The sequence below is a fragment of the Vulpes vulpes genome, chromosome 5 (assembly GCF_048418805.1).
Source record: "Vulpes vulpes isolate BD-2025 chromosome 5, VulVul3, whole genome shotgun sequence".
NCBI lineage: Eukaryota > Metazoa > Chordata > Mammalia > Carnivora > Canidae > Vulpes > Vulpes vulpes.
Window position 1 is genome coordinate 134,144,764 of NC_132784.1, and position 23,605 is coordinate 134,168,368.

Consider the following 23,605-nt stretch of genomic DNA (forward strand, 5'->3'; position numbering starts at 1 on the left):
AATGTGAAGATTACTTGAAGTGTATTTTCTCTCTCTCTCTTTTTTCCCAAGGCAGTTCCTAAATGCTGGCAAGCATGTCCTTGTGGAATATCCCATGACACTCTCTTGGGCAGAAGCTCAGGACCTGTGGACGCTGGCGGAGCAGAAAGGTGACGTATATTGTCTGTCGAACACAGACCCTCTTTTAGGGTTTCTGCCTGCAAGATGTCTTTGGTACCATCTTTATGCTTTAAATCTTCATCCTGTGTCAGATATGTCCTGTGGGCTCCCAACCTCCTAGCTGTCCCCCGTACTGTAGGCACACGTAATGGGTGTGTTGGAATACCAACAGGGTGGAGAAATGAGTGGGAATTTGCAAATTTTTGTCAGAGACTTATAAACTTCTTTGACTCTAATGAAAACTATGAATTGGCTTTGACTTATGCTATTGTCATGATATTATTTTGCTGTTATTCATATGATATTTACATTGCTAATGGAAAAATATCCAAGTCAGAGTAATTGATCGTATCTGCATATTTTGTGCTGTTTCTCAAGAAGAGTACCATTTATCAAATACTTACTATATGCCAGGAGTTTGGGAACTGTACTAAGTACTTTATATGTTCTTTTATTTAATTCTCCTAGAAACTCTTAGAGATAGGTATTTTCTCTAACTTATGTAAAAGAATCCATGCTCAGAGAAGTAATTTGAGCCAGATCACAAAGCTAGTAACATCATTACTAATTGGAAGATGGAGATTTGAATTTATTCCTTCCCGGCTCTGAGGTCTACATTTGTTCATCTAAGCTCTACTGCCCTCCAGAGACTTTTGTCCTTATATACTTCCACAAGTCCCTTTATGGAGGCAATGAGAATTAACTAGAATGTTTAGGGATTACAGGATTTAGTTAAAGTGTAAATTACAAACTCTTTGTTTCAAAATTTGCTATTGAAAATCTTTAATATATGAGCAAAGTATGGTAAACACTTACATGAAAATCACCAAAGAAAGTACCTTGCACTTATCACCAGTGTAGACTGATCAAACTTTATTGGAACTCCTGTAGTGCTCTGTAGCACTGGGATGTACTGCTGAAGAGCAGAGCCCATCTGTCCCCTCTTGTAAGCCCCAGCAGCTAAACACTTCCTAGAACTGAGTAGGCCTTCAGGAGGTGTTGAATGAGCAGATAGATGATTACTGATGTGAGTGAGAGGAGCCTTTGAAGCCATCACCTTTGTATATTGTTTTCTCATGGCACAGATGTCCATGGACCAAGAACAAGATACTAAAGAATACGCCATAGATTTCTTGCTAATTGCAAAGAAAAAAATGTACTTTTACAATGAAGAGCTCTGTTGTTGTCATTCTAAAACCAAAAGATTGTTAATATGGGTCATTCTGATGTCACAAACCATCTGATGTGATATATACAGCATCAATCATATAATAGAGATTTACAGGTAATGCAGGGATAAAGAAACATTTTAAATGACACTGTAAAAAATGAAGCAAACTAGAATGTGGAACACTCGACAAAATAACAGACTAAGTTTCTTCAGAAAGATAATGTCCTGCATGTAGTGACTTTCTTCCAAAGAATAAATACAGAAAGAAGGGGAAAAGAGTACACTCTACAGTGGAGAAACCAAACAGTGCCTCAGCTAGTTGATCAAAATTAAAATTAACATCCACAGTGGTAAGTCATGATAATAAGATGTACCTTCAATATACTATGATGAGAATGGCCCATTACTTCTGAATTTTTCTCCCCAAAACATAACCTCAGTGCAATCATGAAAATAACATCAGAAAAATTCCAGTTGAGGGGCATTCTACAAAATGCCTGACCAATACTCTTCAGAACTGTCAAGGTCACTAAAAAGCAAAGTTTAAGAAACTTTCTAACTCAAGAGGAAGCTCAGGAGACATGATGACTAAATGTAATGTGGTATCCTGAAACAGAAAAAGCACATGAGGTAGAAACTAAGGAAATCTGAATAAAATATGGATTTCAGTTAATTTTTTAAAAAGGAGAAAAAAATACTAAGAATCAGTGTTATATTAGAGCCTTGGTATTATCTCCATAAGCAAGCAGAATCTGAGTGGATATGTAGAGATCATAGAAAAGAAAACAAATTCTTAGCAAAGAAACTGACCTATCCTCTAGGATTAGAACATGATTATGCATGAGAGATTATTTTGCATGAGAGATTGTGCTTGACAGTAAGAATAACCAAAAGATGACTCTTGCCCTTCAGGAGCCCACATTGCCAAATGTTTACAACTAATAGCATTAATTTGTCTGTTGAAAGTGAGTTGAAAATGTAACTATAACATTTACATTGTAGCCCAAGAAGTAATAATTTTATTCAACTTTGCCTACCTAAGTGCAAATATCATTTTGGAAGGCAAAAGTTATGGATAATTTAGGACTAATATCAGCAAGATTGTGCAATAGGAAGCCCTAGGACCTCATTCTACCACAGAGACACTGATTTAAGAGCCACATATAGATCATATTGCCTTTGTGAGAATTCCAGAAACCATTTATTTTATTTTATTTTTTAAATGAGAGTTTTTTTTTTTTTTTTTTTATGATAGTCACACACAGAGAGAGAGAGAGAGGCAGAGACATAGGCAGAGGGAGAAGCAGGCTCCATGCATCAGGAGCCTGATGTGGGATTCGATCCCGGGTCTCCAGGATCACGCCCTGGGCCGAAGGCAGGCGCCAAACCGCTGCGCCACCCAGGGATCCCTCCAGAAACCATTTAAATGGTTACAATTCCCCAGGCATACACAAAGCTAAAACCGGAATTGAAGTGGACAAGAAAGTTCATTGTATTTACTCCCTATAGCCCTTTCCCCTTCCTGGCACAGCATGGTGTGATTAGGACAAAACTCCGGACTCTTAGCTTCTCCCTTGGGTAAAAAGAGAGAGTGGAACATGTGTCCAGTGTTCTGGTTTTTCACAGGTTGCTTGAGGGACTGGTTTCTAACTCTCCTGAGTTAGAATGCTGAAAGAAATAGTGTACTTTAGATGCAAAGTTGGGGCTGCTAAAAACCAAAGCAAATACTGTGGCTTGTTACAGCATCAGAGAAACTGAAGTATTGCATAAAGACACCAGGAGGAGCAAGAGATTACAGGTTTTTGAGAACAGGGGCAAATCTCTTTCACTTGGAAATTGCACACATAATCCCAGAGAAGACACATCCCCAGAAAAGATTTGAGAGGCCCCCTGAATTTCTAGCCTGGCTGATTGGTGAAAGTCTTTCCTTGAACAAAGTCAGTCTGTAAAGACTGGAAGAAGTGACTGTTTTCCCAAATATTCAGATCTCAACGAATGATCACAAGGCATAAAAAGAAACAGGGAAACATTGGCCTTTCAAAGGAAAAAATTAATCTCTAGAAACTGATCCTAAAGAAATAGAGATCTATGAATTACTGGACAAAGAATTCAAAATACTCTAAAAGATGCTCAGTCAGCTAAAAGAACACAGACAAGGGAAAAAAAAGAAAAGAGACAACTAAATAAAATCAGGAAAACAGTGTAAAAACAAAATTAAAATATATCAACAAAGAGATGTAAAGTATAAAAAGAATTTAAAAAAAGAATAAAAAATTCTAGAGATGAAGAATAAAATGATGGAATTAAAAAATGTGCATAGGATCAACAGTAAACTTGATCAAGTGGAAGAAAGAATTGGTAAACTTGAAGATAGGTAATTTGAAGTTTGAGTCAAAAGAACCAAAAGAAAAAAATAGAAGTGAAATAAGCTTAGGGAATTATGGTACACCATGAAATAGATCAATATATGCATTATGTAAGTCTCAGGAGGAGAAGTCACAGGAAGATGTAGTGAACTTATTTGGAAAAATAATGACTGAAAACTTCCCAAATTTGAAGAAGGAAACGGAATACAAATTCAAGACGATGAACTCCAACTAGAATAATTACAGAGATCCATACTAAGCACATTATAATTGAACTTTCAAAATCACAGATAAAGGCAGAATCTTGAAAAAGGCAAGAAAAAAAATAACATCATCTATAAAGGAGCCCCTATAAGATTATCAGTAGAATTCCCAGCAGAAACCTTGTAGGCCAGAGGTAGTGGGATGGTGTATTCAATTTCTTAAAAGAAAAACAACTGCCAACTAATACTATATTCACCAAAATTGTCCTTCAGAAATGAAGGTGAAATTAAGACTTTCCCAGGCAATAATAGCTGATGGAGTCGATCACCATTAGACCTACTCCACAAGAAATGCTAAAGGGAGTCCTTTAAACTGAAGCAAAAGGATGTTAAACAGCAGCATAAAAGCATACAAAAATAAGCTCTCTGATAATGGTAAATATAAAGACAAATATAGAATACTGTAGTTTTTTGATGCTTCATAATCATTTTTAATTCTAGTATAAAATTGAAGTGACAGAATTTTAAAAAGCTATAAATCTATGTTAATGGAAAAATAACATGAATAGAAATATAGAAATAGATTATTATAATTAGATGCTTTATATAATCCCCATAGTAACTACATGAAAATATTTATAGAAAATAAACAAAAGGAAATGATAAAGGAATCAAACCACGTCACCACACACACACAAAAAAAATCAACAAAACTCAGAAGAAGGCAGTAGGAGAGGAAAAGAAGGACTAAATACTACAAGACAACAGTTAAGAAAATGGCAATAGTAGGTTTTTTCCTATCAGTGATTATTTCAAATGTAAACTGCTAAACTCCCTAATCAAAAGACTTAGATTGGCTCAATGCATGAAAACAAAACAAAAAACAAAAACAAGGTCCAGCTATATACTATCTATCAGAGACTTCAGATCCAAAGTCACATGTGGATTAAAAGTGAAAAGATGGAAAAAGATACTCCATGTAAATGGTAATGAAAAGAGCAAAAGGTCTTACTTATAGCAAACAAAACAGGCTTTAAGTAAAAAAAGTGTCATAGGATATGAAGAAGGATATTACTGATGAAGTGGTCAGTTCACCTAACATTAGAGCTCCCAAATATATGAAGCAAACATTGTTAAAGGTGCATTATAATAGTAGGAGACTTCAGTACTCCACTTTTGAGTAATGGATACAAAAACTGAATAGAAGATAAATATATGAAACTGAGGACTTAAACAGCACTATGGACCAATTGAATGTCTACATCCACAGAACACACATTCCTCTCTTTTTAAAAAGATTTATTTACTTATTGGAGAAAGAGAGAGAGCACACAGATGTGAGGAGGCGGAGGGGCAGAAGGAGCAACTATCAAGCAGATTTCCTGCTGAGTGCAGAGCCCAAAGTGGGAATCCATCTCACAACCCTGAGGTCATGACCTGAGCTGAAATCAAGAGTTGGACACCTAACTGGCTGAGCCACCCAGGCGCTGCTGAACACACATTCTTCTCAAATACACATTCTCCAGGATAGGCCATATATAAGCCACAATAAGTCTTAACAAATTTAAAAAGATTGAAATCATGCTTAATATCTTTTCAGAACATAGTGTGATGAAACTAGAAATCAACAGCAGAAGAGAAACTGGAAAACTCACAAATACATGAAAATTAAAATAGCATACTCTTAATCAGCAAGTGGATGAAGGAAAAAAATCACAAGGATAATTAACTTGAGAAAATGAAAATAGAACATCCCAAAATTCATGGGATGTAGTAAAAGCAGTTCTAAGAAGGACATTTATGGTGTTAAACACACTAAACAACAAGGAAGATTGCAAGTCATTGACCCAATTTTACACGTCAGGGAACTAGAGGACTGAACTAAATCAAAAGCTGGCAGAAGAAAGGAAAATAAAGATTAGACTATAAATAAATAACATAAAAACAACAGAAAGAAAATTAAAGAAACTAAAACTAACAATTGGTTTTTGCAAGATTATCAAAATTGACAAACTCTTATCTAGATTAGGAAGAAAAGAGAGAAGATTCAAATAAAATCAGAAGTGAAAGGAGACATTATGGTGTGCCACAGAAAGAAATGTATTACAAGAGACTACTATGAACAAGTATACTTTCAAGAAATACATTTCAAGAAATAATGTCTAAAATCTTCCTAAATCTGGGGAGAGATATGGTCATTCAGGAACCATGAAGCTCAACTATCCCCAAAATGATTTAAATCAAAGAGGTCTTTACTTATACACATTGCAATCAAGCTCTCAAAAAAAATAATTTAAAAAACCAAAGAATTTTAAAAGCAGCAAGAGAAAAAAGACTCACCACATACAAGGGAATCCTGATAAGGCTGTCAGCAGATTTCTTAGCAGAAACTCAGCAGGCTTTCCCAGGTGCTCAGTGAAGAACACAGTCAACCAAGAATACTTCAGAACTGCCAACCACAAATATTAGAAGTGAAGGAGGGATAAAGACTTTCCCAGGCAAATAAAAGCTGGGGTAATATATCATCATTAGACCTGCCTTACAAGAAACACTAAAGGGAGTTCTTCAAGCTGAGATGAAAGGATGCTAATTAGTGGCATGAATATACAAGTATAAAATTTACTGGCAAAAGTAAATATATAGTTAAATTCAAAGTACTTGAATACTCAGATAGTGAACTCTAACACTTTGAATTCTAGCATATAGGTTGAAAGACAAAAATGTTACCTATCAGTGATTACTCTAAATGTAAATTACTTAAATTCTCCACTAAAAGACAAAGGGTGGCTCAGTGAACTAAAGCAAAAACAAAAACAAATCCAACTATATGCTGCCTACAGGGACATTCATAGGCCAAAAGTGAAAGGATAGAAAAATAATACATGCAAATGGAACCCAAAGCTGGAGTAGCTATACTTATATCACACAGAATAGACCGAGAAGCTGCAACAAGAGATAAAGAAGGGATCAATAATCATATAATATATATAATATATATGATATAAAATCATATATGATCTTATGTCATATATAAAAACATATATGAGGGGATCCCTGGGTGGCGCAGCGGTTTGGCGCCTGCCTTTGGCCCAGGGCGCGATCCTGGAGACCCGGGATCGAATCCCACATCGGGCTCCTGGTGCGTGGAGCCTGCTTCTTCCTCTGCCTGTGTCTCTGCCTCTCTCTCTCTCTCTGTGACTATCATAAAAAAAAAAAAATAATTAAAAAAAAATAAAAATAAAAACATATATGATATAAAAATGTATGATAATTTGTCATAACATAATAATAAAGGGACCAATTCATTAAGAGGTTGTAACAATTGTACATTTTTATGTACCCAGTATTGGAGCACCTAGATACATTAGACAATTTATAGATTTGAAGACAGAAATATTTTATTTTTTCCCCCAGATTTTATTTATTTACTCAGAGACACAGATGGAGGCAGAGACATAGTCAGAGGGAGAAGCAGGCTGTCTGTGGGGAGCCTGATGTGAGACTGAATCCCAGGACTCTGGGATCACACATTGAGCCGAAGGCAGATGCTCAACCACAGAGCCATCCAGGCATCCCAGTCTGAAGGCAAAAATAGATAGCAATGCAATAATAGTAGGGGACTTCATACCTTGCTTTCAACAATGGAGAAATCATCCAGATAGAATATAATATGGAAATAATGGACTTGAACTACACTTCAGACCAATTCAGACATATATAGAACATTACTACATCAACAGAATATACATTCTTCTCAAGAAGAATGGAAAGTGGAACATTCTCTAGGATAGATCATATGTTAGGTCACAAACAAGTCTTAACAAATTTAATAAGATTGAAATCATATCAAATATTACCTTTTCTGACCACACAATATGATATAAAAATCAATAACATAAGGAAAGCTGAAAAACTCACAAATATGTAAACAACATACTCTGGGGGGAAAAAAGCAGGTCAAAGACGAAATCAAAGGGGAAACAAAAATATCTTGAGATAAATGAAAATAGGAATATACCAAAAATTATTGCATCCAGCAAAAACATTTCTAAGACGGAATTTTATTGATAAACACTTCCATTAAGAAAAAAGAAAGATTTCAAATAAACAACCTATCTTTACATTTCAAGGAAATAGAAAAGGAAGAACAAACTTAGCAGAAGAAAATAATCATGATTAGAGCAGAAATAAATGAAAAAGATACTAGAAAGATGATGGAGATCAATGAAATGGAGTTTTTTTTTTAAAGATAAACAAAATTGACAAACTTTTAGCTAGAAAAGTTACCAAGGAAAAAAAAAGATGACAAATTAATAAAATAATAAATGAGAGAGGAGACAGTATAACTGATACCACGGAAATACAAAGGATCATAAGAGACTACTATGAAAAATTACATGCCAACAAATTAGATAACTTAGGAGAAATGGATAGACTCATAGAAACACATAACTTACCAAGATTTAATCATGAAGTAATAGAAAAACTGAACAGGCCAATAATGAGGAAGGAGATTGGATAAATAATCAAAAAAATCCCAACATGCAACAGCATGATGAACCTAGAACACTTTATGCTAAGTGAAACAACTTAGAGAAAGAAATACTGTATGGTTTCACTTATATTTAGGATCTTTTTAAATGGGGAAAAAAGCAAATTTCCTAAAAACAGGGATTAGAATGGTAGTTGCCTGGTAGTTCCCTAGGGGGAGAGAGAAATAGGGGAATGTAGCTCAAAGGGTACACATTTTCAGTTATAAAATGATTAAGTTCTGAGCATGTACAATGTACAACATGTTAACTATAGTTAATATGCTTGAAAGTTGCTGAAAGTAGACCTTAAACATTCTCACCACCCATATGCAAAGTTGACTATGCAAGGTGATGGATGTGTTAAGTAACTTTTTCTTGGTAATCATTCCACAGTATGCATGCTTATCAAATCAACAGGTTGTACACTTTAAACATATATAATTCTATGTGACAGTTACTCCTCCATTTATGAAAATGAAAAAAAAATGAGGAAATGAACATTGGTACATACTAAAATCTAATCCTCAGACTCCATTCAAATTTTCCCAGTTTTCCTATTAACACTTTTTTATAGCAAAATGATTTAGTGTAGAACTACATACTGTTTTGAGTTGACACATCACATTGTCTCTGCTCTGGACATTTCCTCAGTCTCCTTGGTATTTAGGAGGATTACAGGCCAGTTAATTTTGTAGGATGTTCTAAATTTGGGTTTGTCTGATGTGTCTTCAGGATTAAATTCAGGGTATACATCTTTCATAGGAATATCACAGAACTAATGCTGTGTTCTTCTAAGTGAAAGAAGTGGCATTTGATTCAAATAGTCCATTAATAATTATATCATTGGATTAAAGTGGTGTCTGCCAAGTTTCTACATGGAAAGTTACTTTTACCCCTTTATATTAATGATTATTTTGTGAGTAGGTAGTTTTAAACTCGATAAATATCCATTATTTATCACACTTTCTGATTATTCATTTATGGATTTATATCAATAAGGATTCATGGCTTCCTTTTAAATTCAGTGTAATGTAATCCACTGTCATTATTTATTTTGATATTAGAATTGTTTCCTGGGGATCCCTGGGTGGCGCAGCGGTTTGGCGCCTGCCTTTGACCCAGGGCGCGATCCTGGAGACCCGGGATCAAGTCCCACATCGGGCTCCCGGTGCATGGAGCCTGCTTCTCCCTCTGCCTATGTCTCTGCCTCTCTCTCTCTCTCTGTGTGTGACTATCATAAATTAATTAATTAATTAATTAATTTAAAATTGTTTCCTATTTTGTTAGTGGGGACCTTTTCATGCTAGCTCTTGTATCATTTTATCATATTTCCATTATTCTTTGAGCAGTTTCTTGCTTTCTGGTATAAACTGGTTTGTGTTCATTGTGTGTGCTCTCTGCCTCAGCTGTGCACTTAGCCATTCCTCCAAGAAGCCCTAGTTCATTTAGTAGTGAAATGTTTTCTTTTTTTAATTTTTAAATTGAAATGTAATTGATTTTATGTTAGTTTCAGGTATGCAATGAAATGATCCCATTTTTATATATATAGTAAAACGATCATCACAGTAAGTTAACATCTATCACCACACAGTTAAATTTTTTTTCTTGTTATGAGAACTTTTAAGATCTGCTCTTTTAGCTACTTGCCCATATGTAGTACAGTACTAACTATTGTTACTCTGCTGTACATTATATTTCTATGGCATTATCATTCCAGTTATAATTGGAAGTTTGGACCTTTTGACCACCTTCACCTATTTTTCCCACCCCCTTCCCCTACCTCTTATAGCCACTGATCTGTTTTCTGTATCTGTGAGTGTGCTGCTTTTTGGTTTGGTTTTTTAGATTCCACATATAAGTGAGATCATTTCCCTGACTTATTTCACTTAGCATAATGCCCTCAAGGTCCACCCATTTTGTTGCAAATGGCAAGATTACCTTCTTTTTTTATGACTGAATAATATCCGTTGTATATTTACATCAAATTTTCTTTATCCATTCATCCATCAGTCTGACTTAGGTTGTTTCTGTGTCTTAGTAAATAGTACATGAGGATGCAGATATCTTTTTGAATTAATATTTTTATTTCCTTTGGATAAATGCCCAGAAGTGGAATTGATGGATCATATGGTAGTTCTATTTTTAATTTTTGGAGGAACCTCCATACTGCTTTCTATGGTAGCTGCACCAGTTTACATCCCCAGCATTAGTGCACAAAATTCTATTTTGATATCAAGATTTGTACTCTAGGTGTGATCAATAAAGAGATCTAGGAGAATGTGATTATGAATTTGTGTGTGTATGTGTGTATGCTGTGGTACCATGTGTGTTTATCATGAGCTTTGGATGAATGATAGAAAAAATAAGCAAAGATTCAGTTGAAAGATAAAATCTTTAAGTTTTTTTCATTTGTTTTTATTGAAGTTCCATTTGCCAACATATAGTATAACACCCAGTGCTCATCCTCAGTGCCCATCACCCAGTTACCCCAACCTCCCACCGACCTCCCCTTCCGCAACCCTTTGTTCGTTTCCCAGAGTTAGGAGTCTCTCATGGTTTGTCTCCTTCTCTGATTTATTCATTTATTTATTTAGACAGTATGAGCAGGAGAGAGGCAGAGGGAAAGGGGAGAGAGAATCTCAAGCAGGTTCTGCGCTGAGCATGGAGCCTGATGCAGGACTTGATCCCACAACATAGATCATGACCTGAACCAAAATCAAGTGTTAGACATTCAACTGACTGAGCCACCCAGGCACTCCAAAAAAAAATTTTTTTTAAAGATTCTTTAATGAAAATACAGAAATGGAAATCTAGAAATAGTTCTAGAGAAAATATAACATGCACCAAAATATGGTCCAACTCGCCAGATGCCCAAGTCCCCTCATAGGCATATAAATATGGATAAAATCACCACAGGAGAGAAGCTTCTACTTATTGTAAGAAGCTTTCTTTGCCATATTCATTGGCTAGGGAGTGGATAGAAGGAATCTTACTCTCCCACACAACTACCTCTCTAGAGACTCAGGAGACATGCCTGCCTACTCAAGATGCAAGAACAAGCCCAGCACATTCTGCAGTTTTCTGTGAAGCTGAGATAAGCAATGGCTGATGTCCCAGGAGCATCTCCCAGTGGCCCAGATTTCCCTCTGTGTTTCTGTCAAAGTATAGATCTTAACCACACTTTATACTTAATCACAGTATAGTTCTTAAATAGATATTTTTTTCAGAGAGGATATCAAGGTGGCCAAAAAGCATGTGAAAAGATGCTCGATATCAGTAATCATCAGGGAAACGCAAATCAAAACCACAATGAAATATCTCACCTCATTCAAATGGGTTATCATCTAGAAGAAGAGAGACGAGTGCTGGCAAAAGGTGAAAAGGATAGTCATATACATTGTCAGTGGAAGACAATATGAAGGTTCCTCAAAAAATTAAAAATAGGTCTACCATACAATCCAGCAATTCCACTTCTGGATGTTTATCCGACAAAAATGAAAATGGGATTTTGACAAGATATATGCAGCATTGTTCACAATAGCCAAGATACAGAAACAACCCAAATGCCTATCAACAGATGAGTATTTTAGAAAGGTGTGGTGCATATACAAAGTGGAATATTATTCAGCTATGGGAAAGGAGGATGTCTTGCCATTTTGCCACAGCATGGATAGACCTTGAGCACAATATGCTAAGTAAGATAAGTCAGAAAGACAAGTACCATATACCATTAGTATGTGGAATCTAGATAGTCAAGCCTGTAAAAAGACCCAATGAAATGGTAGTTACCAAGGGATAGGGGTATGTTGGGTGGTAAGATTTATAATGTTAAAGGGTACAAACTTGTAAAGAGTAAATAAACGATAAAGATATAAAATAAAAATAGAATGGAAATACTAAGCAAAATATACTCAGAGAGCTTTAATTGTGTTTTAAGTTTTTAAGTTTTTTTTGTTTTTGTTTTGTGGACCCAGAGAGGTTAGTAATATGGGGGGAATATATATGAAATAGGCGTGTGAGACTAGTTGAAAATAAAGAGCTATCGAAGAGCGGGAAATACTTCTGGTATTTTATGAAACTTCTAGCCTAGATGAGAAAAAGCCACCAGAGCAAAAAGTTTTAATGGCTTTTTTTAATAATCAAAAATTTTAGTTATGAATATATTTTTTATCTTCCCTCCAATGTGGGTAATTTGAAAAAGTCACTTGGTTCTTCCAGTTCTTTGAAATAGAATCTATTTCTAGTCTTCTCCATGTTTCTTAGATTTTTATGCTACACTGTCTCCTTCTGGCTAGAAGAGAAGTTTAACACTTGACTCAGACACTCCCCTGATCTCATCTTGCCTTTGGGGCAGGTGGATACCATCTTGCTTTCTTAGATTTTGATTTCTGTGGTAAGCTGATAATTGGCACCAGCTTCAGCTGGGGTATGTAATGGCGCAGTGGTACCAAGGTGGTTTTGCGGTCTCTGTGTCCTGTGCTGGAGGAAGATAGACCTAGACTGTGGGATGCACATCTGTACACAACTGATGATGACTGCCTTTTTTGCCTCCCATTTTTGTCATGACAGGGAAGGTCTTGCATGAGGAGCATGTTGAACTCTTGATGGAAGAGTTTGCATTCCTGAAAAAAGAAGTGGTGGGGAAAGATCTGCTGAAAGGATCTCTTCTCTTCACAGGTCAGTTTAAGGTGGGATCACAGGTCATGTGTAACTGACGAGACTGGAGGGCTAACTGGGTTCTTTCCTAGTTCTTCAGGATGTTAGTTAGGATTCATTTTTGCTAAAGACTCTCTAACTGAAAGCCAATTTAATGTAATCTTCCCATGCTTCCAAAAACAATAAAAATACCTATTTTTCTTCTTTCCTCAAATGAGATTTAAGTGCTTGATGGGGCTTACATAAAAAGTATGTTTGAAATCTAAAGTTTACTAATGCTTCTCTCCCAACCTATTATGTGTAGAATTTTCCTCATTAAATCTTAATAAATTGGAGATTGTTTTTCCATAGGAGGCAAATGGGCAGAGACAGGTTCTTGGGAAGGAGAACATTTTTATTCTCTTTGCAGAGCAAATAGAATATGCATAGCCCCTTTCTTCCTCCAGTAAGTTACAAGGACATAGGTTGCAACCAGAATATTTGATCTACCGCTTATTTGATTTACTTTATGTTGGTCATTATTTGAGTAGCTCCATTAGCAATAGGAAATGAACATCCTAGAGTCTCCTGCTCTTGGGTTTACCTTTGGATGGACTCATCTGGCTACATCACAGGGTATCTGGGCTACCTTTCCTGAGGGCTCTCCTTACAGAAGCAAAACCCTGACATTGCATTGTTAAGTGGTAAAACCATTCATCTCCTCATGAGTTTCCAGAAAATAACACTGGGACCTCATTTTGAAATCCACTTTCATCTTTTAAAATAGCGATAGAGTTTTAACAAATAATAACCATAATCTGTGCAAAGAACTGTGCTAAGTTTATGACATGCATTAGTTCATGTTAATCCGTATGATAATCCTATAAAGTAGGTATTTATGCCCCCATTATACAGGAAAGAAAGGAAGATCAGAGATGTGGGTAGCTTCACAAAGCTGACAAAAATAGCTATATGGAAAAAAAAAGCTATATGGCAAGTCAGATCCGAGCTCAGGCCTCTGACTTCACACTGAAACATTTGATTGCTGCTCTGTCCTCTCTAAAGCACAAGAGCAGACAGTAACCAGCTGAGGAGGACAAACCTTTCTTTTATAAGTTTGATAGTTAGGTCCTAGTGATTTCAAACCATGATGTCTATGAAACAAGTTTTTTGGCTTTTTTTCTTTTTAAGATTTTATTTATTTATTCATAGAGATGCAGGGGGAGAGAGAGAGAGAGAGAGAGAGAGAGAGAGAGAGAGAGAGAGGCAGGCACAAGCAGGCTCCATGCAGAGAGCCTGATGTGGGACTCCATCCAGGGTCTCCAGATCACGCCCTGGGCTGCAGGCGGCGCTAAACCGCTGCGCCACCCGGGCTGCCCAGTTTTTTGGCTTTTATTTATAATTCGTTTTCTTTTTCAAAGTATAGCCATAATTACAAATTTCTTTCAAGTCAATATCAAATTTATGAAAAATCATTGGTTTATAAAGAATTGTAACAGGTACGTAGTCTTTTAAATTTAGGTTATCAGGCAGCCGGGGTGGCTCGGCGGCTTAGCATTGCCTTCCGCCCAGGGCGTGATCCCAGAGACTCCGGATCGAGTCCCACGTCAGGCTCCCTGCATGGAGCCTGCTTCTCCCTCTGCCTGTGTCTCTGCCTCTCTCTCTCTCTCCCTGTGTCTCTCATGAATAAATAAATAAAATCTTTAAAAATTTAGGTTATCTTTAATAATTTGGGGTGGAGACAGTTGGGAGCAAGATCTTGGCCACACCTATTTCTCACACAAATATTCTTTTGAGTGTGCTTTTGCATAGAAGATTATGAAGACTAAGAAAACACTTAATGCTATTATCAATCTTCTTAATATTGACATAGTTTGTAGATAATGCTGTTTTCTTCCTAGTTATCATAGCTGTGGCATTTACAGACAGCTATATAGTATTTATAGGAATATAGACTTGGGGGACTGAAATACCTTGATTCTTCTTCTTTTACAAGACTTCTTTAAATGACTCACTAAACAAGGTATAGATGTATGTATATGTAAGTGTATATATGTATACTGTATGTAAACTATACATCCATACCCATATCTAATATTAAAAGCCTGAAATATTTTTTATTATCCTGAGGGCTAGATGTTTCTAATAAAATGTTTCTAATAAAATGTCTTATTTTCCTAACAAAATTGAATTAAATAAACAAGAAAATGGAGAGGTGCTTTTATGAAAGTTTTCATTCAGGCACCTAAATATGAGTAGTCATCTTGCACAGCACGCTGTGAAGCAGGATCACTTGGTCCCAATCACTTAGCCATGGCCCCCTGCCCACAAGCTTCTTCTGCTCTCCAGCTGTTGGTTACTTCCCAGTTCCCATGGTGTTTGTGATTCCCCACAGCTGGCCCATTGGAAGAAGAGCGGTTTGGCTTCCCTGCGTTTAGTGGCATTTCTCGCCTGACCTGGCTGGTCTCCCTCTTTGGGGAGCTTTCTCTTGTATCCGCCACATTGGAAGAACGAAAGGAAGATCAATATATGAAAATGACTGTGTGCTTGGAGACAGAGAATAAACGGTAGGTGGTGAGGAGCCGTGCAGAGAAGGAAACTTGAGGGCATTGTCGTGTGTTCACAAAGGTGAATTTAGACAGAGCCCAGAGGGCCTAGAACCCACCCCCAACTCCAGAAGGGCTGTGTTTTTATAGACAAAATACATGCTGGGATTTCACTTATACTGCCTCATTTCAGCCTCACAGGAGCCTTGAAAGGTAAGTAAGACAAATTTGAGCCCCTCTGCCAGGAAGTGAATAGAGGCTTATAGAATTTGGGCAGGTTGCCTCTGCCACAAGTAAGCAGCATGAGAGGTAGTAGCAAAAATCCAGTTACCTCTGTGACCTGAATTTTTTCTAATTTTATTATGAGAGTTTCAGACATATGGTAAAGTTGGAAGAATTTTGCAGCGAATACCCAAAACTACTACCTAGATCTTGCCATTGACATTTTACCTGCTGGCTTATTATCACATGTCCAAATATTTATCCCTCAGTGTGACCAAAACTTAAAGTTCTATTTCTCAGGTTTATCATATATCCTGTCATACTGTTCCCCAAATTTTTTTTTTATTTTTTTTTAATTTATTTATTTTTTTTAATTTTTATTTATTTATGATAGTCACAGAGAGACAGAGAGAGAGGCAGAGACATAGGCAGAGGGAGAAACAGGCTCCATGCACCGGGAGCCTGATGTGGGATTCGATCCCGGGTCTCCAGGATCGCGCCCTGGGCCAAAGGCAAGCGCCAAACCACTGCGCCACCCAGGGATCCCCCAAATTTTCTGATTCTTTATTTTGCATACCCAGTTTTTTAAAACAAAAGCATATTCATAGTTTTCCTTGAAAAGCATTTAGGCCCTGCAAAATATCTAAAACAGCAAGTCTTTTATAGTGTTTGTAGATGTGTTTCCAGGAAAGTGAGTCTCTTGGTAATAAAAGCAGCAGGTGGGTATTTACAAAAAGAGAAAAGTATTTGAATTCCTAAATGTAGCCTGATCTATGTCCATTTGAGGAGTTCCCTCTTTGCTAGGGAAAGGCAGAGGTCACAGATGAAGGAAAAGCATGCGGAGCTTGGAAGTGCTGTGTTTGGAGTAATCGTGCTGGTCGACCCTGGCTCTGACTCCGACATTGTATTAGAATTGCAGCTATGGTCTGTCCATCCCCGCAGACAGGTGCGGTCTCCTGTAGCCAGAGCTAAAGGTAGCTCAGTGTGCTGCAGGAGCACAGGAAAGGGGAACCTGGAGAGGTAAGGTCATGCTTCTCAGAGGAAAAGATGCTTTGCTCAATCTTGAAATTTGAGTAGGCGTTAGGAAACAAGATGTGAGCGAAGTAGAGACGGACTCTTGCAAAGGGGGGCAAGCATCAGGTGAGGGGTTGGGACAGATGGCAAATCCATATTATAATTAATTCTTAATTTCAAACAATGCTTTCTACTTCACAGACTATACTTTTAATCTCACACAACCACAACTGCATAGGTAAAGCTGTATACTTCTTATTCATATTCACAATGAGGAAATTAAAGTGGAGGAAACATCCTGATGTTTTGCATTTCTTTAAAGTTTGACTCCCTGTTATATGGAAGGACATGAGAAATTTTCTTGGGTGGCAGAATGTTTGGAGTATCTCAAACTTCTTTGTATCCAGTGTTAAAGCAGTGAATAGGGATCCCTGGGTGGCGCAGCGGTTTGGCGCCTGCCTTTGGCCCAGGGCGCGATCCTGGAGACCCGGGATCGAATCCCACGTCGGGCTCCCGGTGCATGGAGCCTGCTTCTCCCTCTGCCTGTGTCTCTGCCTCTCTCTCTATCTCTCTGTGACTATCGTAAATAAATAAAAATTAAAAAAAAAAAAAAAATTTAAAAAAAAAAAAACAGTGAATAAACGGCATTAATGTTCATTTTTGTCATTGCATTGTGGAATGTTTTAAAGCCTGTACAATGTACTTTAAAAAATATATTTTATTTAAATTCAATTTGCCAACATATAGTAGAACACCCAGTGCTCATCCCATCAAGTGCCCGTCACCCAGTTACCCCATAACCCACCCACCTCCCCTCTGCAACCCTTTGCTTGTTTCCTAGAGTCAGGACTCTTTCATGGTTTGTCTTCCTAATTTTTCCTCACTCAATTTCCCTCCTTTACCTTATAGTCCTTTTTGCTATTTCTTATATTCCACGTATGAGTGAAACCATCTGATAATTGTCTTTCTCTGATTGACTTATTTCACTCAACATAATACTCTCATAATGTGCTTTTAAAACTAGCTGTGGGCTGAGCACCTGCGTGGCTCAGTCCATTAAGTATCCACCTTCGGCTCAGATCATGATCCTGGGGTCCTGGGATCAAGCCCTGAGTCTGGCTCCCTGCTCAGTGGGGAGTCTGTTTCTCCCTCTCCCACCAGCCCTCTCTCTGCTCACGCTCTCTCTCTCTCAAATAAATAGAAATATTTAAAAAAAAAAAAACAAAAAACTAGCTGTGGGCTGAAACTAGTATAGTCACTTATACCTCAATTCAAACAAAAAAAAGTAGCCATGGAATTTAATATTTTAGGAGTAAGACCTACTTTTTGATGAGAGTTTGTAAAAATCATTTATTTTTAAAAATCTGAGTCAATGCAAAATTTCTAGATGATTGGACACCTTAGTTTTACTAATTTACTGATTTAACTATGGTCTCTTAGATTCTTTGTCTGACCTGAATATGAATTTTTGATTTATGGGCTATCATTGATTCATATATAGGTCATTTTAATGACTTCTAGAATAGAAAACTTGCTTAACTGTGGCTCTTCAGAACAAATGCATCCCTGCTCAGTTTACATGGCCCTTGGTGTAGTGTGCCCTGTGACAAAGAAAAGCCATCTTCCTGCAAATGCAGTCTTGGCTCCCAACAGTGCCTGGGAGGAATGCTTGGGACCTGTGGGCTTCTTTTCTCTCTCCCCCAAAGCTTGTCCCAGTCTGCAGACCAGATTTCTTACAGCTACAAGAAGATGTCTTTCTTGTTACTACACATTAGGAGCCTCTGTCAGTTGTTTCCGACAGAACTTGTTAAGTTATAGCTGCCTTCAAACGACACCGTAGAATACAGCAGAATAGCTGTGGACAGGGAGGAGAGTAGGCATGATCTTGAAGGGTCATCATAAAAGGATTTGCAAGACCAGGATCCTTACCTGAATCCCCACTGTGCCAATGCTAGTGTTAGTGAATGCTTATTGAGTGCTTCTATGTGCGAGGACATAGCCCTTTAACAAGGATTTTCTCATATAATCTTTATACCAACTCTTTGAAGTGGCCATTATTACTATCACCTAGGAAACTGAGGCTTGAAGCAGTTTAGAAACTTGCTAAGGACCCAGAACTAAGTGATTGTGTGAGACTCACACTTAGCCTGTCTCCTGACTCCAGAATGTCATGTCTTCTCCCCAAAGTGCATGGGAAGGGCACAAGAAAGGACTATCCTAGAAAACACACCAGGCCCTGTCTTTCCCTACAGCAGTCCTCACCCACCAGTGAGGCAGGTATCGCTGTCTTAGATCCCAAGGTCATCCAGGAAACCCCAGTGCAACTGATTCTCGCCCATGTTCTCTCCATCATACCAGCAGTTTTCACACTTCGTAAAAATAAACAGAATACTTTTTTTTAAATACAAATATTATGTGGATAGTCAGTATATAGAAAAGTTGTAAGTTTGAGCTCTCTTGTTGAAGCCAGCTGGTAGGAGTGGGGTCGAAGTCATGCTTGGTGTTGACTGCTCTCCCTTCAGGGCCTGGAGAGAGCACTGTTAGAAATCACCACCTCCACCAGGCTTGCAGGCACATGCTAGTACTAGGGATGTAGATGTAGTTGAACACCTCCCTGTAGAAGGTGAGGAAGAGTGGAGGAGCTGTGAGTTCAAAGCTTGTGTTTTGGGTTGGGATGTCTGGAGCTAGGTGTTGTCTGAGACCAGAACTTTAGTGGACCACATCCCATCCTAACCCTACTCCATTCAATTGGCAGTCAAGTGCCAGCAGTCAATATCCACACTTAAATACATGATTAGGAGATTAGGAAACCAGAACTTTTCAAGTTTTTAGCTGATAGGCCCTACAAAATAAGGGACTTATTCTGTCAACATCTTCCTGGTGTCTCCCTGCATGTTTGGGTATTTGCATGGCTTCCCCTTTATGTACTTCAGATCTTCTCTTAAACATTCACCTTTGCGTTCCAGCGTGGGTCTTGGTTAAGCTAGGTTAGTCAAAGAGGTTCATAGACTTTTTGAGAATGTATTGAAAGCACTCTAAAAACTCATTCCATTAAAATATACATGTATATAAAATATACATGGAAATACACATGGAAAAAACAGTTTTGCATGGATTGCCTGTAACCCTTATCTGGATCCCTTAGATCTGTGATACTCAGGGTAAAAACAAATGAGAGAAGGGGAGGGGGAAGGAGGGAGGGACAAGGGGGAGGGGGCTCGGGTGGGGCAAATAGGTGATGGGGATTAAGGAGGGCACGTGTTGTGGTGAGAACTGGGTGATGTATGGAATTGTTGAATCACTATGTTGCACACCTGAAACTAATTTAACACTGTATGTAAACTGACTGGAGTTTAAAACTTTTTAAAGAGTTATGGATAAGGCAGTCACAAAAGGAAAAAACAAGCAACTGATGATCACACAAAAATCATTGAATGAATTCTATTGTTTAATGGCAAAATTAAATGAAGGACTGTTTGGCAGTAAAGTTGGGAACAATCACCCAAGGCCTCTGGGTGGCTGGTGGAGGTCAAGATGCCACCTGAGACACTACATTGAGCAGCAGCTTCAGGGAAGATGGGTACAAAATGAAGACCTGTTACCAGGTTCTCAGCTACCAGCAAACATCCACTTGCTCTCCCTTGTAATTTCTAACATTTGCGATTCTTTTGTCTTTGCAGTCCACTCACATGGATTGAAGAGAAAGGGCCTGGTCTAAAACGAAACCGACATTTAAGCTTCCATTTTAAATCTGGTTCCCTGGAGAACATGCCAAATGTAGGAGTCAATAAGAATATTTTCTTGAAAGATCAAAATATATTTGTCCAGAAACTTTTGGGTCAGTTTTCTGAAAAGGAGCTGGCTGCCGAAAAGAAGCGCATCCTGCACTGCCTATGGCTCGCAGAAGAAATCCAGAAATACTGCTACTCAAAGAAGTGAAGGATGCATGCAGCACTTCTAAGATGGGACCATAGTTTCCTTTTTATGAAGAGTTGACCTTTATTCTTACAATTAAACATATCTTGGGTAAACAGACTTTGTTTACTGTCCCAAACTGTGTTGGGAGTGATATTTGGGATTTGGGGGCATATGGCATAGGCATGAGGAAAGAACTAACCTTGGGTGAATTGAGCTAAATGCTTCATATTCCTGATTTCGTTCACTCTTCCCAATAGCCCTATCAGATGGGGTTAGTTTATTTTACCAGGTTTGTTTTCATTAGTACGTTAGAAAATCTTGTTTGAAGTCACCTAGATATTAAAAACCAAACCAGCCTTTAAACTCTGCTCATATACTGAGCCACTGCAAAATAGTACTTAGAAGCCTCCCTATTTTTTTTTTAAGATTTTATTATTCATGAGAGAGATAGAGAGGCAGAGACATAGGCAGAGGGAGAAGCAGGATCCATGCAGGGAGCCTGATGTGGGACTAGATCCCAGGACTCCAGGATCATGCCCTGAGCTGAAGGCAGATGCTTAACCACTAAGCCACCCAGAGGTCCCCCCTCCCCGCTTTAAGGAATTTTATTTCCCTCAACCAACTTTCATTGGGTGACTATGGTAGGTGCCAGGGATTCTAAAAATGAGTAAGGAGTAAGACATAGCCACTACCCTCAATAACTCACAGTGTTGAAAGGGAACCAGTCACACAAACCAGTCATTGTAATGGAATAGTTCCAGTAAAAGAGAGATGCCCCTGGTCATCTGGAGGAAGGTTCAGGGAAAATCCACAAACCAGATCTTGAGAACTAGGCTAGCTGTGTAAAGATCAGAGGAGGACTTTCCTGGCAGAGGACTGACATAAGCAAAGAAAAGGAAGCAAGAAACAGCCTGGAACGGTGTGGCTGGAGCATTGTCTTTGGAGGAGGGAGTCCCAGAGAGGTTGAATCTGATTGTGGGATCCCTATAAGCTAGATGAAGGAGCTGGGGTCTTATATGTTAGGCAGTACAGAGGCACTGAAGGGTGTTATTTAACAGGGGAGTGATGTGGTCAGGTTTCCAATTTAGGTACTCAGAGGGCTGCCAGGAGGAAATGAGACTGGAGACCAAGAAGGAGGCATCCAATTGAGACCCTACAAACGTGTTCATACTTGCAGCTCTTGGTTTGTCTAGACTTCATTGCTCCTGTTGAGAGACTGCTGACCCTGAGGCAGATTCCCAGGAATCTGCTCTTTCATTCCATTGGTGGTCTTGTGGCCTTTTTTTTCAAAGCTTGTGTTAGATTTCTTGCCTTTGTGTCTCCCTCTTGCTTTTTGCCAACCACCACCCCACTGTTAGGTTTAACCAGTTCAGGAGCTAGGAAGTCCTTGATGTCAGCACTCTGTTTTCTACCTCGGTTTCCATTGTTCTGTCACCATATACCTCAAGGTAAAACAGGCAGATATATTTATTTAAATCTAAAACCCAAAAATCCTTAAGGTTATTCCTTTATTTGCTATGTAAAACAAATTAATAAATCTCAGTCAGTTGGTTCTCTTGTTTTATTATTCACATCAAATATCCCTGGAGGCCAGGACATATATCTACTTTTGTATGCTGTACAGGATCTAGCATGAGGCAAATATCAAATATGATTAAAATGTAGTGCAATAGCCTCTCCCATTTGGGGCTAGTAACTCTATTTCAAAAACATTAGCCATATTTGATATTAAGAGGTGGGCATGAGTATCAAAACCAGAGCTGTACAGTAAAGTGGTATAAGCCAATTTTATTCAAGACATTTGCAATAGAGGAAAATAGACTTCAGTATAGAACCAGGCTCAATTCCAAATACAGCATGGCCAAGTGGGGGGGCTTATAGCCAAAGGGCAGGGTGGGGATCAGTAGATGCAAAATGACTAAGAGGAAACATCAAGGGGGGGGGCATTCTGTCTAAACCAACTTGACAAGGTTCTTCCTGAAGGTAGGCCCAGCACGAGATACTAGGGCTGGGAGATGAGGGATTTGATCAGATAGGGTAGGAATGCTTACAGAACTGACTTAGTAGGAGTTTTGCTAAATTGGGCAATGGGAAGACAGATTTAGAAATGCAAAGGTGAAGGTCTAGTTGAGAAAAGGGTTCAGAGCAAGCTGACTAAAGTTTGATCAAAGTCTGTTATGGGAAAAAAAAAAAGTCTGTTATGGGATGTATGATTACTAACTGATGACTACTCATCTCAAGCTTGTTTCATGTGTAGTCAAGAGACTAAAAATGAAAACATCCATTAGTTTTACTAATTGGCAAGAACTGCAGAAGGAGAAGGAAGGGGAGATGAGAAAACAGAACCTGGGGAAATGGAGCAGCAGTCCTTTATTTAAAAAATTATTTATTTAAATTCAATTTAATACATGTGTAAAAAAAATAAATTTTTAAAAAAAGTAAAAATAAATAAATTTTTAAAAATACATGTGTATTATTACTTCCAGGGGTAGAATTTAGTGATTCATCAGTCACATATAACATCAAGTGCTCATTACATAAAGTGCCTTCCTGAATGCCCATCACAGTCACCCCATCCCCACCCACCCTCAGTTTGTTCCCTATATTTAAGTGTCTTATGATTTGTCTATTTTTACCTTATTTTATTTTTTCTTCCCTTCCCCTGTATTCACCTGTTTTGTTTCTTACATTCCACATATGAGGGAAATCATAAGGGCTTTCTCTATTTCACTGAGCAGAATACCCTCTAGTTCCATCCGTATGGTGGAGCAGCAGTCCTCACTCTTTACAACTGCCCTCCACGTCCTCTGGGGCTACTGAAGCCATTCTGGCTCTATCC

General features: G+C 38.1%; 1 protein-coding gene across 6 annotated transcripts in view; it reads left to right on the top strand.

The window, feature by feature from the left end:
- The window catches only part of BLVRA (biliverdin reductase A), a 77,517-nt gene extending 55,199 nt beyond the window's left edge, over nt 1–22,318 (top strand). For 5 of the 6 annotated variants that reach the window (XM_026006661.2, XM_026006660.2, XM_072760074.1 and 2 more), the window contains 4 exons: nt 52–149; nt 13,001–13,108; nt 15,462–15,633; nt 20,529–20,902. In XM_026006661.2, coding sequence (XP_025862446.2) covers nt 52–149; nt 13,001–13,108; nt 15,462–15,633; nt 20,529–20,787 — 637 coding nt within the window. In that variant the 3' untranslated portion in view covers nt 20,788–20,902. Of the gene's footprint in view, nt 1–51; nt 150–13,000; nt 13,109–15,461; nt 15,634–20,528 lie in introns of all 6 variants that reach the window. The other variant, XM_072760072.1, reaches the window with a different exon arrangement.
- The last annotated feature ends 1,287 nt before the right edge of the window (nt 22,319–23,605 follow it).